The 16,778-nt window shown below is 43.0% G+C and overlaps 2 protein-coding genes across 19 annotated transcripts in view; one reads left to right on the top strand and one right to left on the bottom strand.

The window, feature by feature from the left end:
• Positions 1 to 16,328, top strand: part of SESN1 (sestrin 1) — an 81,142-nt gene extending 64,814 nt beyond the window's left edge. For 6 of the 8 annotated variants that reach the window (XM_063329825.1, XM_063329827.1, XM_063329833.1 and 3 more), the window contains 9 exons: positions 6,356 to 6,421; positions 7,345 to 7,545; positions 8,534 to 8,716; positions 10,072 to 10,314; positions 11,514 to 11,661; positions 12,511 to 12,623; positions 12,871 to 13,061; positions 13,318 to 13,462; positions 15,186 to 16,328. In XM_063329825.1, the coding sequence (XP_063185895.1) occupies positions 6,356 to 6,421; positions 7,345 to 7,545; positions 8,534 to 8,716; positions 10,072 to 10,314; positions 11,514 to 11,661; positions 12,511 to 12,623; positions 12,871 to 13,061; positions 13,318 to 13,462; positions 15,186 to 15,272 (1,377 nt within the window). In that variant the 3' untranslated portion in view covers positions 15,273 to 16,328. Of the gene's footprint in view, positions 1 to 848; positions 868 to 6,355; positions 6,422 to 6,538; positions 6,855 to 7,344; positions 7,546 to 8,533; positions 8,717 to 10,071; positions 10,315 to 11,513; positions 11,662 to 12,510; positions 12,624 to 12,870; positions 13,062 to 13,317; positions 13,463 to 15,185 lie in introns of those variants that run through there. The other 2 variants (XM_063329829.1, XM_063329831.1) reach the window with 2 other exon arrangements.
• The window catches only part of ARMC2 (armadillo repeat containing 2), a 114,305-nt gene continuing 111,471 nt past the window's right edge, over positions 13,945 to 16,778 (bottom strand). For all 11 annotated transcript variants that reach the window (XM_063329814.1, XM_063329823.1, XM_063329822.1 and 8 more), the window contains one exon: positions 13,945 to 14,119. The gene's annotated coding sequence lies outside the window, so the exon portion shown is untranslated. The remainder of the gene's footprint in view (positions 14,120 to 16,778) is intronic.

Below are 16,778 nucleotides of genomic sequence, written 5' to 3' on the forward strand. Positions count from 1 at the left end.
GTTTTTAAAATCTGATATTTCAAAGGACTTGGAGACTTCCACAGAAAATACACTTACTGGTATTTAAATTAAAATAAAGTCATTTAAGTATTTAAATTCTATTTCACAGAGAATATATTATTCTTATATGAAACAGTTCAATGTTTGCTGTGCTCTAATTCCAGTGAAGAGCGGTAGGTCTGTGGAACAAAGTGCTTTGCAGCAGAGGGGGAGTACTTGTTCTCAGTTCTTCAAATCCATGCAAGTGCAGACATGTCTAGTGCTTCAGTTGAATGACACAGTGTGAGATACCCAGAAAATGGAACCAGCATAAAAATTTAGAGTACATGGGCATTTTTGAGATAATTTTTCTGTCATTTTAATGTGAATCATGGTTGGTTTGAGAAAGCCTCAACAATTGCAGCTGCTTCTGGATTAGGTAAATGAATAAAATAGGAAAAACTGCCAGTTGTGCTTAGCCCCACGTTTAGAAATGGTGTAGGATTTGTGGGATTGTTTTTTATTGTTTGGTTGGGTTTATTTTTTTAGTGTTTGTAAGAAAAGAATCATATTTAATCACTACTTTTTGTGTCTTAATCCCTTAATTTCCAAAAGCTGCCCATCTGACAAGGAAACTATAGGAGGTACTGTATTTAGCAGAACTGAAAATACATCTTTTAAGATGAGTATGTATCAGCTTGGTGATAAATAACTTGTCCGGTGAGGCCAGTTGTGCCAGTCATTGTTGTTAAGATCCTAAACAAGGAAACTCCAAATTTGTAGCCTGTTAGTGTCACCACCAGTGAGGTTTTGCTGTCGGTGACCTTTAAAGGGGAAGCAGGAACCAGACACAGTGAGTGAAGCAGCAGCACTGGGTCTCGGAGACTGGTAAGTGCCAAAGCCTCCCTTGGAAATGCGGCGCGAGCTTCTTGGACGCTTTGATGCTTTAAGGCATGTTAGCCTATAAGAGTATAAAAGTCTAAATGGGTATTTTTAGTGTCAGCTGCAAATATATCATAGTATACTAAGCTGAATTTTCAGCACTGGCAGATTGGGGGGGCAGGGTTTAATTCTGCTTGGAGATTGTGTTGAAGAGTTTTTAGCCCACAGTTCATTGTGCCTTTCTTAACCCTAAGCTTGGATACGAATGCGCTTGGATTATGTAAAACGATCACTGGTTTTCTAGGAAGATGGTACCTCCAAAAAGGGTCACCTCAGACTCATTTCCCTTCTCTGGTTCCTTCCTTTAGATTGTTTTATATTACATTACAGTGTGTGATTTTCATACAGTTTTGTTTGAATCTAGCAGTATTTAGTGCTTAATCAGGACACAGCTGATTCAGATGAAGATGTTAATCCAAATGTGGTTTAGTGAAGTAAATTGATAATCATATTTTCACTTCGCCGGTGGCTTGTCTATGCTAAAATGTTCTTTTTGCCATTTAGAGGAGGCTTAAGTATGTATGTAAATAAGTCTCTCTGGGAGATAAAACATTTGATATTGTTACTGACTGTACTTGAGGGGAGCAAAGTGACTCACTGTGCTAACACCAGGGAAGCAGTCTGAAGACTGTGGTTCGTTGCTGGTGCTCAGCTCATGAATCCTCAATGACTGAAAATTAACAGTTTGGTAATAGTCCCCATACTCATCGGACAGAACTATAATTGAGTTTTGGGAGAGGTTTTGTGATAAGAGGCAGAGCTCGAGCTGCCAGGAGCCCATAGTGGGGGAGGAACAGGGCTCTGAAAAAAGCATTTTAGGTGCACTATGGAGCCGGAGCTGTAGCTAAGGTTAGGTTCCTTAGCTAAGGTTAGGTTTCTTGTCTAGTCTTAGTGGCCAGCCCAGCCCAAACCACAACAGCCCTGCGTCTTGGCTTCTGACTTTGCTTCGGTGTTTCTGGGTGGAATTTCTGATACTGATGTCTGTTTAGAAGTAACTCTTTTTCTCTTCACTTATATTTTAAAGAGGTTCAGAACCAAAGTAGATGATGCTTTATTACCAACCGAGGTTATACACATTGTACTTCAATTATTAAAGCCCCTCTTCTAAGCATTTGCAGTTCAATTTTCCACCTCAGGCTTTTACTTAAATTTTGTAGGAATGCTGCTCTTGACAAGACACTTGAAAAAATTACCTAAAAGTGGGCTTTATCGACTGAGTCTTAAGATACAGAAAAGCCATAAATAGAGTGAGTTTATACGTGCTTGTGGTTTTAGAATGGTCTTCTCTCTGCTTATATGTGCGTGCAGTACACATTTTTGGTCTGGTTGGCATTGTGGAGTTGGATGTACTAAATGGGCCAGTCTGGTGAGAGGGAATGGCAACCAGGAAGTGTATAATTAAGTTTGCAGACTTGTCTCATTAAGTCTTCTGTCTCAGCTCTGCAGAGCTGTTTCTTGGTGTAAATTTGCATAAAACATATTTCCTGGTTGAGAAGTCTCTGAAAAGGCACACAGTCTGATGGTTAGGGCATTAGCCCGTGACTTGAGAGAGCTCAGCTCAAGCCACAGAAGACTTTAGCAGCCTCTGTTAGACATGTAGCTTTTCTGTTTCTCAAGTTTTTTTCTAAATGGCAGATAATACGCTTGCCCTACCTCACAGGAATGTTACATGAATGTCATCTAATGTCATACATCAGATGAGATACTCAGATATGGCAGTGGTGAGGGACATGTAGATTCAGAAATGGTAGGTATCTGGTGAACATAGTTCCCATGGAAATAATAATAGTGGCTGCATGGAAATACAAGCTACATTACACAAGGGGAAAGAGGAGGCTTTTCTGTGATTTCTGAGGTCTCCACCAGCATAGTGATACAGCATTTTTATGGCTAAAATCTTGCTTCTCTGTCAAGGTACATCTGGGAGGTGAGCAGTGGAGTGGATTGCCACCTGGCGAGGCCCACCTTGCTCCATTAGCTGTGAGCTTCTGGGTGTTGAAGGTGAAATCTGTTACACCCTTGGTGCTCAGCTTTGCAGCCATCTGAGTTTTATGTTCTGGCTTTGAAGATGGAGTGCCTCTGGTGCATTATTATTATTACTATGTATTATTTGTACCTAAAGTCTCAGTTGTGGTTGGCTTTCTGCTGAGCTTGGAGCTGTATTCAGCTGCAGAGTTGCTAGACTGAGTGGAAGTGGTGTGGCAAGGTTAACAAACAGGAGGAAAAAAGCTAGGAGAAGTTTGATGCAGAAAACACGGCACTAAGTAGGTCACTTTGGTGTGCAACTCGGTGGTCTGGAATTGCATGAAAGTTGCTTATACTTTTGTAATAACCAAAATAAATATCGGTTGCTTGCAACTGCTGCTTGTCCTAGGCCCGGCTGCTTCGCCAAGTGCTTGTCAGTGCTCCAGGTGAGGCGCTTCTTAGGAGGAAGGGGCAGGAGAGAGACATGGTGGTGGTGTGGCTGGTCTTGCCTTTGAGAGGGAAAGCTGGAGAGCGATGCTGCTTGAGTCTGTTTGGAAGATGGAGGCTTAGTGAAGGGCATCATGGAGCATAGAAATATGTTCAAAACGAAGGGAAGATAGTCTGGGACAGTTTTGAGAACTGTTACTGTATTGTCTATATAGCATTTGAAATGTTGGGATACTGGGAGCACACGGAGATGCCTGTTGTTTCTCATGTACTAGGAGAACTTGATTAAATGTTGCTTCTGAAAAAAAGAGGGGCAGAGAGTTTTTAAAAGGTCTGCCATAGCTTGTAACTGAAGAATAACAATTTTCAGAAGATTTCCAATGGGTCAGAATTTATACAATGCTCATGACTGTGGTAACTGTGCACCGTACAGCAACAAGCTTATTTCTGTTCTCAGTACCCTCTGGAAGAAACATATTTATCCCCATTCTGAGATGGTAAACTGAGGCTCATCTTCACAAAATCCATCTCTGTCAGAAGAGACCCGAACCCGGGCTTCTAAAGTACGAGGCTGGTGCCATGATTTCAGGAGGATGCTTTCTCTCCTGAGGGGAAAACAAAGCAGCTTCTTCAATTCCTCCAAAAAACATAAGTCACTTTGCAGAGAGGGTTTGGTTTTTACTGAAGTGTTGTAATTAGGCAGTGTAATGACAGTGGTCTGGCCTCTGCATGCTTTAAAAAAAATGCTAAGTGTTTTGATACTGATGTATTTTAAATTGTGAGGCAAAATATGTTAGCAGCTTGCTGATCTCAGGTTCAGAAGTCATGGGTCTTTTTCTTCCTATAACTGTTCTGGGAAAGGGGAAGACTGAAATGTAGTTTTTCGAGAATTAAACTAAAGTGTATTTTTCTTGGAGTGCTTGAGCTGGCAGACAACTGCAGGCATCTGCTAAGTTAAATGATGCATACAGGCTTTTTTTCCTTGCTGTCATTTGGATGTAGGATGTTTCTCTAATTTACTAGGGTTGTTGTAGCTGAGATAAGAAGCTGTGGTAGAACTTAAAGTAGAGAGGGTGTTTTCAAGCTATAAATTCCATCCTACAAGTGGCATTGCTGGAGACTTGACTGAGAGGCAAAATTTGTGAATGTTAGGACCCTCAGCAGGAAAAACCTACGTTGCAAACTTTACTGTCACAGGGAAAATGTGAAAAGCCCTAGTGTAAGAGCTACCACTTGATCTTGCTTTATCCAAATGAGACTTGAGAAAGTAAGGAGACCCTCAGACTCTGATGGACTTTGGTAGTTACGACTTAGACCTGCGCTGACTGTTTCTGGCTTTTTGAAGCTGGTTTTTAATCTTGGGGGAAAGTTCAGGGAACAGTAACTGATTAATAAAATTGCTTCTAGTACAATGAACTCGTGCAAATAGAAACCTCAGCTAAAGACAGAAAAAGTGCAATAGTAAGTGAGACCAGTGTTGCTTGTTTATAACAACCTTTATCTATGGGGAAAACGTAGCAAAGTTTAAAACTGAATTTGACAAGCGGCTTTTAGAGGCTCCATTTGGTCTTTAGGCCTAAAAAGCTAAAGGTGCCCCTCTGCTCTGTCTAGCCTGAACTGTCTCAATACACAGTATTTATTTATCTAAACCCAGCTGAGAACCTGGATGGGGTCGGTATCATCAGAAAAGATGTTTGGGCTATGGAATGGAGGCAATGGATGTGTGTTAAAAGCAGGGGAGGGGGAATAGATAAGAGCCCAAACCATTAGTTGATATATAGCCTAGTATTTAGCACTGGGCTCCACCCACAGCTTTAATCCCAGGTCTCCCTCCATCTGTAAGAGCACCGTGCCATCAGCTGTCCTGTTGGAGCTGCTTCGGGTGTCAGGGCTCCCATCTTTCCTGGGGAAGCCGTGCCACTGGCCATGCAGTAATCCCCTTGGGAGAGCTGGTTTGCACTGTGTGCTGTGCACACGAGGGAGGGCTGAGCCTCTGTAGCGATGCAATTCCCATCTGGGAAGGTGGGCACGGGTGAGTGTGCGAGGTGAGGCTGTGTCCCATGTTGGTACATGTCCCATGGACCCTGACGTGCCCTCTCTGAGGGCTGCTCCGTGCCAAATGCAGAAACAGCCCTTGAACCCGTTTCTCCCTCCTTTCCTAAGGGAGCGGTTTAACAGGCAGGACACAAATGCATCCCAGTCTCCTCTGCAACTTGCTCCTTGGCTGCAGAGAGGGCCCAGGGTGCTGTAGGTCTGGCAGGATGGTCCATCGAGCTGAGAGGAGAGGGCAAGCAGTGAACTGCTGGAGGGGCATCCAGCCTCCTCCCTCTTACCTGCAAGGCCACATGTCCACAGAAGCGTGTGCGAGGATGTGGCTGCTGCTGTTCTGCTTGAGCAAAATCCCCTCTCTCCCTCCCAACGTGAATAGCTATTTATCTGTCTTGAAAAGAAAGCAGATGCAAATGTGGATCAGGTACTTTCAGCAGTCTGAGAGCTCTTTGAGGTGGGGGAAAAAGAAATCTGATTAGGGTTACAGCTGTTTCATTTCCTGACAGATGCACAGAGTGTTATGTGCTGGCGTACTGCGGATGTGCACACACACATCAGTCTCATTTTGTATCGGGCATAGCTACACAGCAGCCGGCTCTGTACTGAACTCCTTGTCCTGGACACCCTGCCAAAATATGCTTTGTGCAGAATTTTCTGTGAACCAGGTTGTAGTGTGTGTGTGTGTGTGCATATAAATTTGTGTGTGTTGTCTTCGGTTGGCAGGGCCTTTGTTGTTGAGTATTTTGTTGCTGGAGCGGGACGGTACACTGTAAACAAGCGTGGCTAATTATAAAGCACTTGTATAAAAAATGATTTGCGTTTGTACAAATGGTACTAGTAAAAGTACCCTGTAAGAGTACCGTGAGTACCCAAATAAGCCCAGCTCTGAATGGGGAATTATTTTCTTCCTTGCAACCACAGCTAAAAAGCTGTTTATAACTAAGTGCTGAGATGGTGTAATTTTCTTTTCTAGGAACTTGGAATAAGAATTCCTAGACCACTGGGACACGGACCAAGCAGATTCATCCCCGAGAAGGAGGTGTGGTACTGTTTTCAAGTACACAGTGAACTTTATGCTTTTAAGGAACAGCCTTTTAGTAGTAACCCACATTTGGTTTCAGGACAGCTGCTGAGCTGCGTAACATCTTCAGTCGTGATCACATTGAGTCCTGGTGAGACGCTGGCCACAGCTCTAGTGTACAGAAGCAGTGAGAGCCCTGGGGAGCTTTAGAATAGTTATGACCCCTCCTTCACTGCTGTCTAGCATGAGAGAAACCCAATACTGTTTTGTGTAAGAGCGTCTGTTTCCTTGTGAACATCCGGATGTAATTTCCTACTGGTCCACAAGGCACCTGCCCCCCTGCTCTGGGATTGCTTTTACTTGAGCTGCCTCTACCGTTCTGAATAATCTGAGAAGCTTCAAAGTGCTGTCTGTGGCTGAGCACTTCTCGTGCTTCTCTCCTGATCGTCTGGTAAGAGAACGTGGAGCAGAGGAGAGGTTAGGAATATGCCTGTGGTTTTCTAGGAATTGTGGAGCCTTAAGCTTCAATTTCCTTTTATTTCTCTCTCTTGTCAGCAAACTTTTTACTACTTTGCCTCTTTTTTCCTCAGTGAAAATAATTGTTCAATTACCTTGTTGTTATAAGAAACTGAGTTAGAGCAATTTGGGGCATTCAAGAGAGTGAAGGTGAGACAGTTAAAAAGGAGAAGTCAGTGTTGCACAAGGGAAAGCGTAAAGGCAAAAATCTGCTTTTGCTGTTATAACCACTTGTGATCTTCTAAATGAGACGTATTAAAGGGATTTTATGTGCCTTGCCTTATGTGCACTGATTTAATGCCATTAATAGATTTATATTTTAATTCCTTTCACTGGGGCCTCTGGGGGCTGTGGTAATACATTTATTTACTATTTTATTGGTACTTCTTAGACAGTATCACTAATTGCTCTTTCTGTTCAATCAGACGATTCAAGTGGGAAACGAAGACGCCATGATGCACGCGCTGTTTGCAGAATCTTTTGCTACACTGGGCCGATTGGACAATGTTACCTTGGTGATGGTTTTCCACCCACAGTATCTTGAAAGCTTTCTGAAAACTCAGCACTATCTACTGCAAATGGATGGTCCGCTCCCGCTTCATTACCGACACTACATCGGGATAATGGTATGCTGGAACATGAAACGGCCACTTTGGCAACAGTCTCTGGTCTTGTTTAATAGCAGTTATTACCGTGTTTTGCAGTTTCTAGCTGAAGAGGCATTTCATCAGGAGCTAAGGGGAAAAACAGAGTAGGTTTGTTTGTGTCTGGTTTACAAATTGTTTCATAAGACCAGTACTTTATGTTCATAGTTTCGGTAGGACTGGGAGAAAGGGGGAAAAAATCTGTTATAAAAATAAGACAGTTGTTTATTTTTGGTTTCCTTAGTATCTCTGAAACTATTTTTCAAGAAAGCTTGTTTGTGTGTGTGTCCTGTCAAATACACCTCTCTCTGCCTCAATAGTCCCTTCATCTGTTTCTGAATCTCTAAATTCCAAGCAAGTTTTCTGCCAGAAGTGGTTGATTTCATAATTTCCAATCTGCCAGTGCAAAAATTTTTGTCTGCTGAAGTTGAACCAAAGTTTTGGGCTGTGTCTTAATTTGGTGGGGAAAGTATTACGGTTTGAATAAATGATACTAGGTCTGTTCTCTGCTGAAAAGCTGCCCTTAGTCTCTCTTGCTGTATGCATTCTAAAACCTGCTTTTGTTTTAGCTGGTAAAGATTCACCTAGAGGCAGCCTTGCGTCTTCCCTGCTGGAGAGTACTATGCAGTAGGGATGACTTGCTTCAGGATGTACAATAAATCCTTACTTCTCCATGGATATTCTGTACTTCTGTACTTACTTCTCCACGGATATAGGCATGTTGCAGCTGTAGCCAGCATAGTTATAATGTCTATGAGTGAAGAATACTTATGTTGTGAGAACACTAGTCAAAACAGGCTGATGCCTTAATCTCAATATTTTATTTTTTTTTTTACTTCAGCCTTTGATCACTGCAAGTCTTATTCTTGAATATTTTAAGGAAATGATGACTTACGGTATTTGTCATAAAGCTTGCTTACTGTATTTACTGTAATTGCTTTCTGTATCACAATTGTGTTTTCCTTTCTAGGCTGCGGCACGACATCAGTGCTCTTACCTTGTTAACCTCCATGTGAATGACTTCCTTCACGTCGGCGGAGACCCTAAATGGTTGAATGGTCTGGAAAATGCACCTCAAAAACTGCAAAATTTAGGAGAACTGAACAAAATGTTGGCTCACCGACCCTGGCTTATCACCAAGGAACATATCGAGGTAAATCTTCCATGGAGTAATGTGACTGTACCCTTATTTTTCAGTAATGCAATCACAGATTCTTAGGGTTAAGAGCCAGACAGGGTGAAAGGTGTTCCGTGTTACTGACTTTCATCTCAGTGTTACATCACTGTGCCACTGCATGATACAATATCACTTGTGCCCTTGTAAAACCAGTGTGATCATTGCTGGTCTTAAACAAATTTAATTTACAAGACTCTGACATTTCAGAGTTGTCATGTCAGAATTCTGTTGGTGCGATGAGGATGTGCTCAGATGTGCGCTTCCTTAAGTTGTGTGCTGTCAGTAGCCGGAACCCCCTCAGCATTGCTGAGATGCTGCCAGAGGTGAGGCTGAACACACCGATCACCACATTTTTGTCTCCATTGCTGCTGGTCTACGCGCTTCGTTTTCAGGCTGGGTTGGAGGGAGCAGGCTGGCAGAACAGCCCAGGGGAGCAGTGGTGGTACAAGCTGGCCAGGACTGCAGCACCAACAAGGCACCAAACGGCCGCTTCTGCTGCCCCCTCCTCTGAGGGCTACCCGGATCAGCCAGCTTCGAGTTCATGCAGCCTGTGTGCAGCGATGGCAGCTCTCACGGCAGGGGCATGCCTGCCCTGGGCCTGGCCCTGGTTACTGGAGCAACTCCTCCCCCTCCTCCTCCTCTTCTCGTCTCTTTACCCTTATCAAGGAGGAAGTGGGTGCTGGGACTCTGTCGGCGCCGTCTGCCAGGTGGAGACGCAGCGGCAGGTCTTGCTGGGAGGCAGGTCGCCGGGCTGTGGGCGAGGGCGCGCGTGCTCTGTACCAGAAGGCCCCGAACCTCCCACACTTTCCTGCCTGAAGGGGAAGTTGGGGTTTGAAATTTCTTGTCAAATACAGAGCATTCCACCCACAAGGGACAAGATGGAGGGAGCCCAGCCTTGATGCCAGGTTTTTACACAGCTGATCTGCAAGGAGTTGCCAGGGTTTTACTGAGACTGTAAAGACCAGTTGAAGAAACATGCGACTGTTGTGGTTGCATCTTCATCAGAGGTGTGAAATTTCAATGCGAGTTGGTCTGGCCTCAATACAAACTGTGTGGTGCAAAATAGAAACCCCAACTGCTTCAATAGTTGAGGGCCAGAGAGGTGAGAGAAGTCATCTCCTCCGTGGCTTAATGATGTGAGTCTGCGGCTGACAGGTCACCTGGTAACAGGACACTGAGCATGCTAATGGCAGCAGAGAGTTAGGAAGCAATTGTGGGCGTCAGAAAAATAATTTTATCTGGTAAAGAAATGTGTTGATAAACTGCATTAAGGTGGGATCATTTGAAGGACTTTTTAAAATTAACACTTTTGCCTTGCAATGTCTTTAAAGCAACTTCTGAAGACTGAAGAGAACAGCTGGTCCCTGGCGGAGCTGATCCATGCCGTCGTTCTCCTTACACACTACCACTCCCTTGCGTCCTTCACCTTCGGTTGTGGAATCAGCCCGGAGATCGACTGCGAAGGGGGTCACACCTTCAGGCCCCCTTCTGTCAGTAACTATTGCATATGCGATATCACAAATGGTTACCATGGGGTGGATGAAATTCACGCCAGCCCAACTGGAAGTATTCCAGTAAGTATCTGTCTGATCAAAGTCTCTTTCTATAGTAATAGTTTCTTTGTAAATTTAATACGTGGAGGATGCCCATCACTTGTCATGCAGTGAGAGCGGGCTTGATCAGCCTAATCTAGATGAGGGTTTCCTAGTCGAAAAGATACATTTAGGAGAAGCTGACATGGTGCTGGTAAATTGGGCGAAGTTACCGAAGGGAGAGACGAAGATACAGCCTCTCAGTTGTCTATTTTTTGGGTCTCTTGTCATTCATGCAGGCAAACTGAAACACCTCCTGGCCTCAGCATGATACATGTCCTGAGCAGCAGTGGCCAGGAATGGGTGCAGTGGAAAGCTGGCTTTTTCTTTGATTCCAGTCTTTGACTTTGTTCCCTTGAATGTTTTGCGATACATCACGCAACGGATCATTCACAGTTTTCTGACTCTGTTTCTAAAACAGTATTTCCTGCCTGCAGCACTTATGCTCACTGATCTGTACTTGCTTCCACTTAGTGAAAAGCCTGATGTGAATTAAGCATTGGTGTGACATTTAAATTTTGTCTGCTGGAGCTCGCTGGTTCTCTCAAGGAGCAAACCAACTGCAAAAGGCAGAGAGGGAAGGGGCAGAACAGTATAAATGGAAGATAACTTTTTGCTTTGTGACGATGGATTTTTGCAAGGCCAGATATTGAGTTAATAGTGTGTTGTGGTGTTAAAACAGCTCTTGTGAAATAAGATTCTCTTGCAGTAGCTTTCCTTTGAGGCTTCATTAAATCTCCATTTACACTCACTCTTCCTTTTTCCTTCAATGTGTTTCTTCTCTTTGAGCAGAGAAAGGGGAAAAAACCAGTTGGGTAGTAAATTGTGGTTACTTCCTCTATCAGAAATTCTGTTACAGCTCCTTGTTTTTCAGTTGTTAAACATTTAGATTAAGTAAGAGAAATTACTTTAATTTCAGTGTGAGAACCGCTTGTTCCAAAAAGCTGTGATACTTAAAATATGCAAAAATACCAGGGATCCAATTGAGAAAAGATGATGACTACATGCGAACTGTTGGGTCAGCACAGATTTCTTTCAAGAGCTGTTTTCCTCGAAAAATCAGTATTTAAAGATGTAAATGAAGGACATAGCTTGCATTTAATTTTTCCGGCTTGACAATTTCTGCCATCATCGTCAGTTCTTGTTACATGGAAATGAAATGTTTTTCTCTCCTCTTCAAGTCTACGGAGTCTGTCTGTGAAGTTGAAGCCCTTATGGAGAAAATGAAGCAGCTACAGGAGTGTAGAGATGAAGAGGAAGCCAGCCAAGAAGAGATGGCTACGCGTTTTGAAAGAGAGAAGAGAGAAAGCATGTTCGTCTGTTCTTCAGGTAGAACAGCTGGAGTGTGTATATATATATATATATATTTATTTAGACTTTTCCAAATCACTTAAGAAATACTTAACTACCGCAAAAGGGAAAAAAAGTGTTACTAGGTGTCTCAAAAACATTACCATTTCTTTGAAGGGATCAAAATTAGGGGTGACTTGTTTTCTTCCAGGAACACTTAAAAGCAACGTAGTGCCAAGATTCATGACTTCTCTTAAACACACCATAATACTCACTACGTTTAATAGAAATTTCCAACAGAAATGGAATATCTCTCTTGAGAGATTTAAGAGTTTCACAAGAGATTTAAGTATTTCACAAGATGTTGTAAAAAGGAGTCCTTAACGAACTTAGCTGTTTAAGTGTATGAAACATTACTTTTCAGATGACTGTGAGATAATACTTAACCTGTTACGAGCTGAGGGTTGTTGTGGGCTCTTCAACAGAGTTTCCTCTAAAATGAACTTGGCATGGACATCTTAGAGGTCTCTTTTTTAATAAGCTCTCTGTTCCCAAACCGATTTTCCTTTGACGTTTTTTACAGACTCCTTGAATTAGGAGCAAAGTGTCCCGTAGCCTTAGGGGATAGGCTGAAGACTGGTAGACAAAAGAAGGGAGAAAAAGATGTTTGTCCATAAGAAAGAATCTGAGTTTGTTTTTCATGGAGTTGCCTCTAAAAACCACAGTTGCAGTTACACTGAGCTGTACCAAAGAATTTTCATACATGTAGTCCAGTGAAACTGTGTGTTCATTTAAAAAGCACAGCTACTCCCATTCTTCTGAGTTCTGCTAGTACACTTCCAATTTGTTTGTACTGAAATTGTGTGAAATTCTGTTTGAAATTAACAGAAGATGAAGAATCGGCACCAACAAGAGATGTGTCTCGTCACTTTGAGGATACCAGCTATGGTTACAAAGACTTCTCCAGACATGGGATGCACGTGCCCACGTTTCGCGTGCAGGTAACAAGGACGGGGGCTGCTGTCAGGAGCTTTAGTGCAAAATCGGTCCGTTGCGCCAGGTACCAAACGGGAAATTGCTGTGCTGGCACTTACTGCCCCACGGATGAGAAGGCTTAAAGCAAGCAAATGAACAGCCCTCCCCTGCCCCACCCCTCATTGTCTGCCCTGAGATAAATCCCATTGAAGTGCTAGACCTTCACAAGTTCATTTCTAAAATGCTCCATTCTGCATTTTTACTTATTCTAAGGATTATTCCTGGGAAGACCATGGCTATTCCTTGGTTAATCGTCTCTACCCGGATGTGGGACAACTACTTGATGAAAAGTTTCATATCGCTTATAATCTGACTTACAACACAATGGCCATGCACAAAGATGTGGATACCTCAATGCTAAGACGAGCTATTTGGAACTATATTCACTGTATGTTTGGAATAAGGTCAGTTTTACTACTTTTGTTTTATACACATCAGACTTGTTATGTTAGCATTGGCCTTTTTTTTTTTTTCTTTCTCAAATTGAAGCAAAGCATTGAGGAATGCGCACGTATTTTAAAACATAGTTTTATTTATGGGGAGGGGCCAGTAGTGGTATAAATTACACAAAAATTTATTTTGCCATAGGAAGTTAGAAGCAATGCAAGTAAAATACCTCGTTCTTGAAAATGAAAGTGTTTTTCTTTCAATTCCGAACAGATACGATGATTATGACTATGGTGAAATTAATCAGTTGTTGGACCGCAGCTTTAAAGTTTATATCAAGACTGTGGTTTGCACTCCTGAAAAGACCACAAAAAGAATGTATGATAGCTTCTGGAGGCAGTTTGAACACTCTGAGAAGGTAACAGTCTGCGTGCCTGCTGAGGGACGCAGCCGGTAGATCTGTTTGCCACACTAACAGCCACAGCCACCCCGCTATAGGGCTTTAGCTGATGTGATGGGATTCTGCTTGCGTTCAGTAAACTCATTAGGAGGTGTGGTACTTCCCAAAAGACATAATTTTTCTTTTCCAGCTGCACACTTGCTGGCTAACAGCTGGCACAGACTGCGCAAGCTCTGAACTGTATGGGGAGGTCAGAGGCGCAAATGGCGCAGCGTCACTGTGACTACAGCTTTCTCCTCCGCTGTCGGTTGGTGCTCCCTGTGTCCCAGGGAGGTGATGCGAGGTCCATCCCTTGCCTTCGACGCAGAGCCGCTCGCTTGCTGCCCAAGGGCTTTGCAGTCCTGCCGTCATTTTTAGTGCAAATGGCCCCAAAGCTGCTACTTGGCATTAAAGCCTAAAGTCCTGCTGCTGGGTTACAGTCTGGATTGCACCTCCCAGTAATAATTCTTGCTGTTAACTCTTGCATGTCTGCTCCATCAAGTTCCCATCCTCCATTTTTTCTTTGGAAAAAGATTTCTAGGCACGACTTAAAATGCATGCTGATACGGTGCTGAAATGTAAATGTGCCTTAATCAGTGTTCATATCATCAGAGGCTCTATTTCTTGCGAAACTCCCTGTGAAAGTTTAGAGATACCCAGTTATAACAGGGGTACTATAACTGCAATGAATTAAGGTTGTTCAAGTGGAATCACAGAATGGTTTGGGTTGGAAGGGACCTTAAAGATCATCTAGTTCCAACCCCCCTGCCATGGGCAGGGACTTTTTTTTTTTTTTTCTTTTTTTAGTTAGACTAAGGGTTAGAGACGAGTTTTTCAAGCACACAAATCCTTTAAAGCCCAAAAATTTGCATCTCCATAGCCATGAAAATCCCAGGATCATACATGTACCTGCACTGAATGCAGTCACCATCCGTCCTCATGGAAATCATGCGAATGGAACCAAACACAGACATTACATGCCAGAACAAACTGAGAGCCAACCTGCTGTCAGTGAGAGAATGCTTTTCACCCCCTTGCCCCCACGGTCTCTGATCTCATCCTCAAAGGGACACTGAGATGAGCTGGGGGAAAAAACTCTTACCTCCTGTAGCTGCTGAACACTTCTATCTCAGCAGAGACAGGAGTTTTATGGCATGTTACAATTTCTCTTGTGCTTCCCCTGAGCTAACTGCTCCATGTTGTCCAGGTGATAATTACCTGTGTGTTGCTTTCTCTGTCCCACAGGGGCAAACGACCTTATGGCCTCTTCCTTTGCTAACAGCCCCCTCCGCTCCACGGGTACCAGCCACCCTTTTGCCTTTAACTAATCGATTCACTTTATTAATCTCAATTTGAACAATTAATTATTTTCAGGCTATGCATAGTCTGCTGCTGAAGAAGGGCTTATGTGCTTGAAAGCTGGTCCACTTTTTTTCCAGCTAAAGCAGTCGATCTCCTACAGGATGACTACCTTTTCCTCTGAAGGTAGCCAGAGGCCCTGCTTTGGCATACCTGTGACCCGCTGCGGCCCCGTGCTGCAGTGCTGCGTACAGCACTTGCTCAGATAGACGCGGGTAGCCGAAACACAAAGCGCCTCCCCCACAAACACTAATATGAAACCCACAGCCCCACAGCCTTCCTTTCGCTGGGGTGCGTTATTGTGAGCACGCCAATAAAGCTTAACTTCTTTCCTTTCCCAAAGGTCCATGTAAATTTGCTTCTGGTAGAAGCTCGGATGCAAGCCGAACTACTTTATGCTCTGAGAGCTATTACTCGCTATATGACCTGATGTCTCCGGCTGCCTGTCGACGTTGGAATGTTCTGCAGCTGCAGCGTGGCAGAGGAAGATACGAAGCCTCAGGACCAACGGTAGCTAAAAGTTAAGATGCCCATTGTGCCATAACTCCTTTAGTTTCAGCTATTATTTCCGTGTTTGGAATATCACTGCCGCCACTCGGCAGTGAACGCTTGGCAGTTGAAAAGACAGGGTCGTGCAGAAGTGCTGCCTGCTCATGGTATTTTGGCTTTAGACAGCACGGGACACTCTATGAACTTGTGGCAATATAGCAAACGATAGATATATAGATCTTGTGTTAAGGCAAATACTACGGGAGTTGGAGCGTGACAAGAAGTGGGACTTGATGACATTTGCTTTCCCTCTGAGAATAATTTTAGAAAATCTTGATGCTGCTATTTGTGCTGGTGGAGTGAACAGACACAGGCTGTTCCAGTTAAGCTAAAAGTGAAAGTGAGCACTGCTATTGTCTGAGCCTTTATTGTGTGTGGTTTCAAAAAAAGCCTTGTTATTTAGATTTCTTTTTTTTCTTTAATCAGAACTAAACCTCTTCTGTCCACACTGATAATTTGAAAGATAGCAGTCAATTTTCTCAAATAGTTTAGCCTTAAAATGCTACAGGACATTTGTTCAGCATTATTTGGTGAGCTCCAAAGTGCAATGGTCTTCCTATGGAAAGAAGAGGACTTGAGTCCTCAGAGCTTTTGAGAGATCCGACTCCGTCAAGTGTCGAGTAGCTTCTTGTCCTGTTTTTTCAAGGATGAACCGATACCTGTTCCAGGAGCTAGGACAAGGTGTGGGAATGTTGTTCTAGACTGCCAAACAGTCCTACTGTATTACATGCCCAACGCTGGTCTTACTGATTTTTTGCAGTTGCTTAAATAACTAGGCTAAAAACCATCTATTTTTAGTAAATCAGAACGTGATTAAAATGCTGACGTTTAATATACAGTGGTTTTGGAGAACACATGAATACTTTTGTATGAGTGTGAATTGCTTTTTAAATTTGTCAGTATTATTGGTATTTTTTAAATAAAGGTAACAACTTTTTCTCTTGGTGTTTTTTGTCTGGTTTAACTTTACGCTTCTGTTCTTACTGGTTTACTTACTGGTTCAAAGACAGTTTCAGAATGTTTGAGACAGAAACTGAGCAAACACATGTAAAATGACAAACCGTGACTTTTTTGCAACCGAGTCTAAAGTGATGGGGGAACACAAAGGTTAAAAAATAGATTTAGGTTTTCACTAAAACAATAGTAGGAACAGCTCTCATATACTCCTGATTTTCATCCTTCCCATAGTCCTCCATCCTTTCCTCAGTATACTCTGTTGTACAGGGTCTTCTCTTTCCTCACAGGTAACGGGGGTGACATGATTGGCGATTCCAAATGTATGTTTATATAATCAATGACTAGGTCTAAATGTTATTTTGAGAGTTAAACTGGTCTTAAAATCCTCTGGTACTGAACTTAGTTCCACATGAGGCTGCTGATTTTCAAA

The sequence above is a fragment of the Chroicocephalus ridibundus genome, chromosome 3 (assembly GCF_963924245.1).
Source record: "Chroicocephalus ridibundus chromosome 3, bChrRid1.1, whole genome shotgun sequence".
Lineage (NCBI taxonomy): Eukaryota > Metazoa > Chordata > Aves > Charadriiformes > Laridae > Chroicocephalus > Chroicocephalus ridibundus.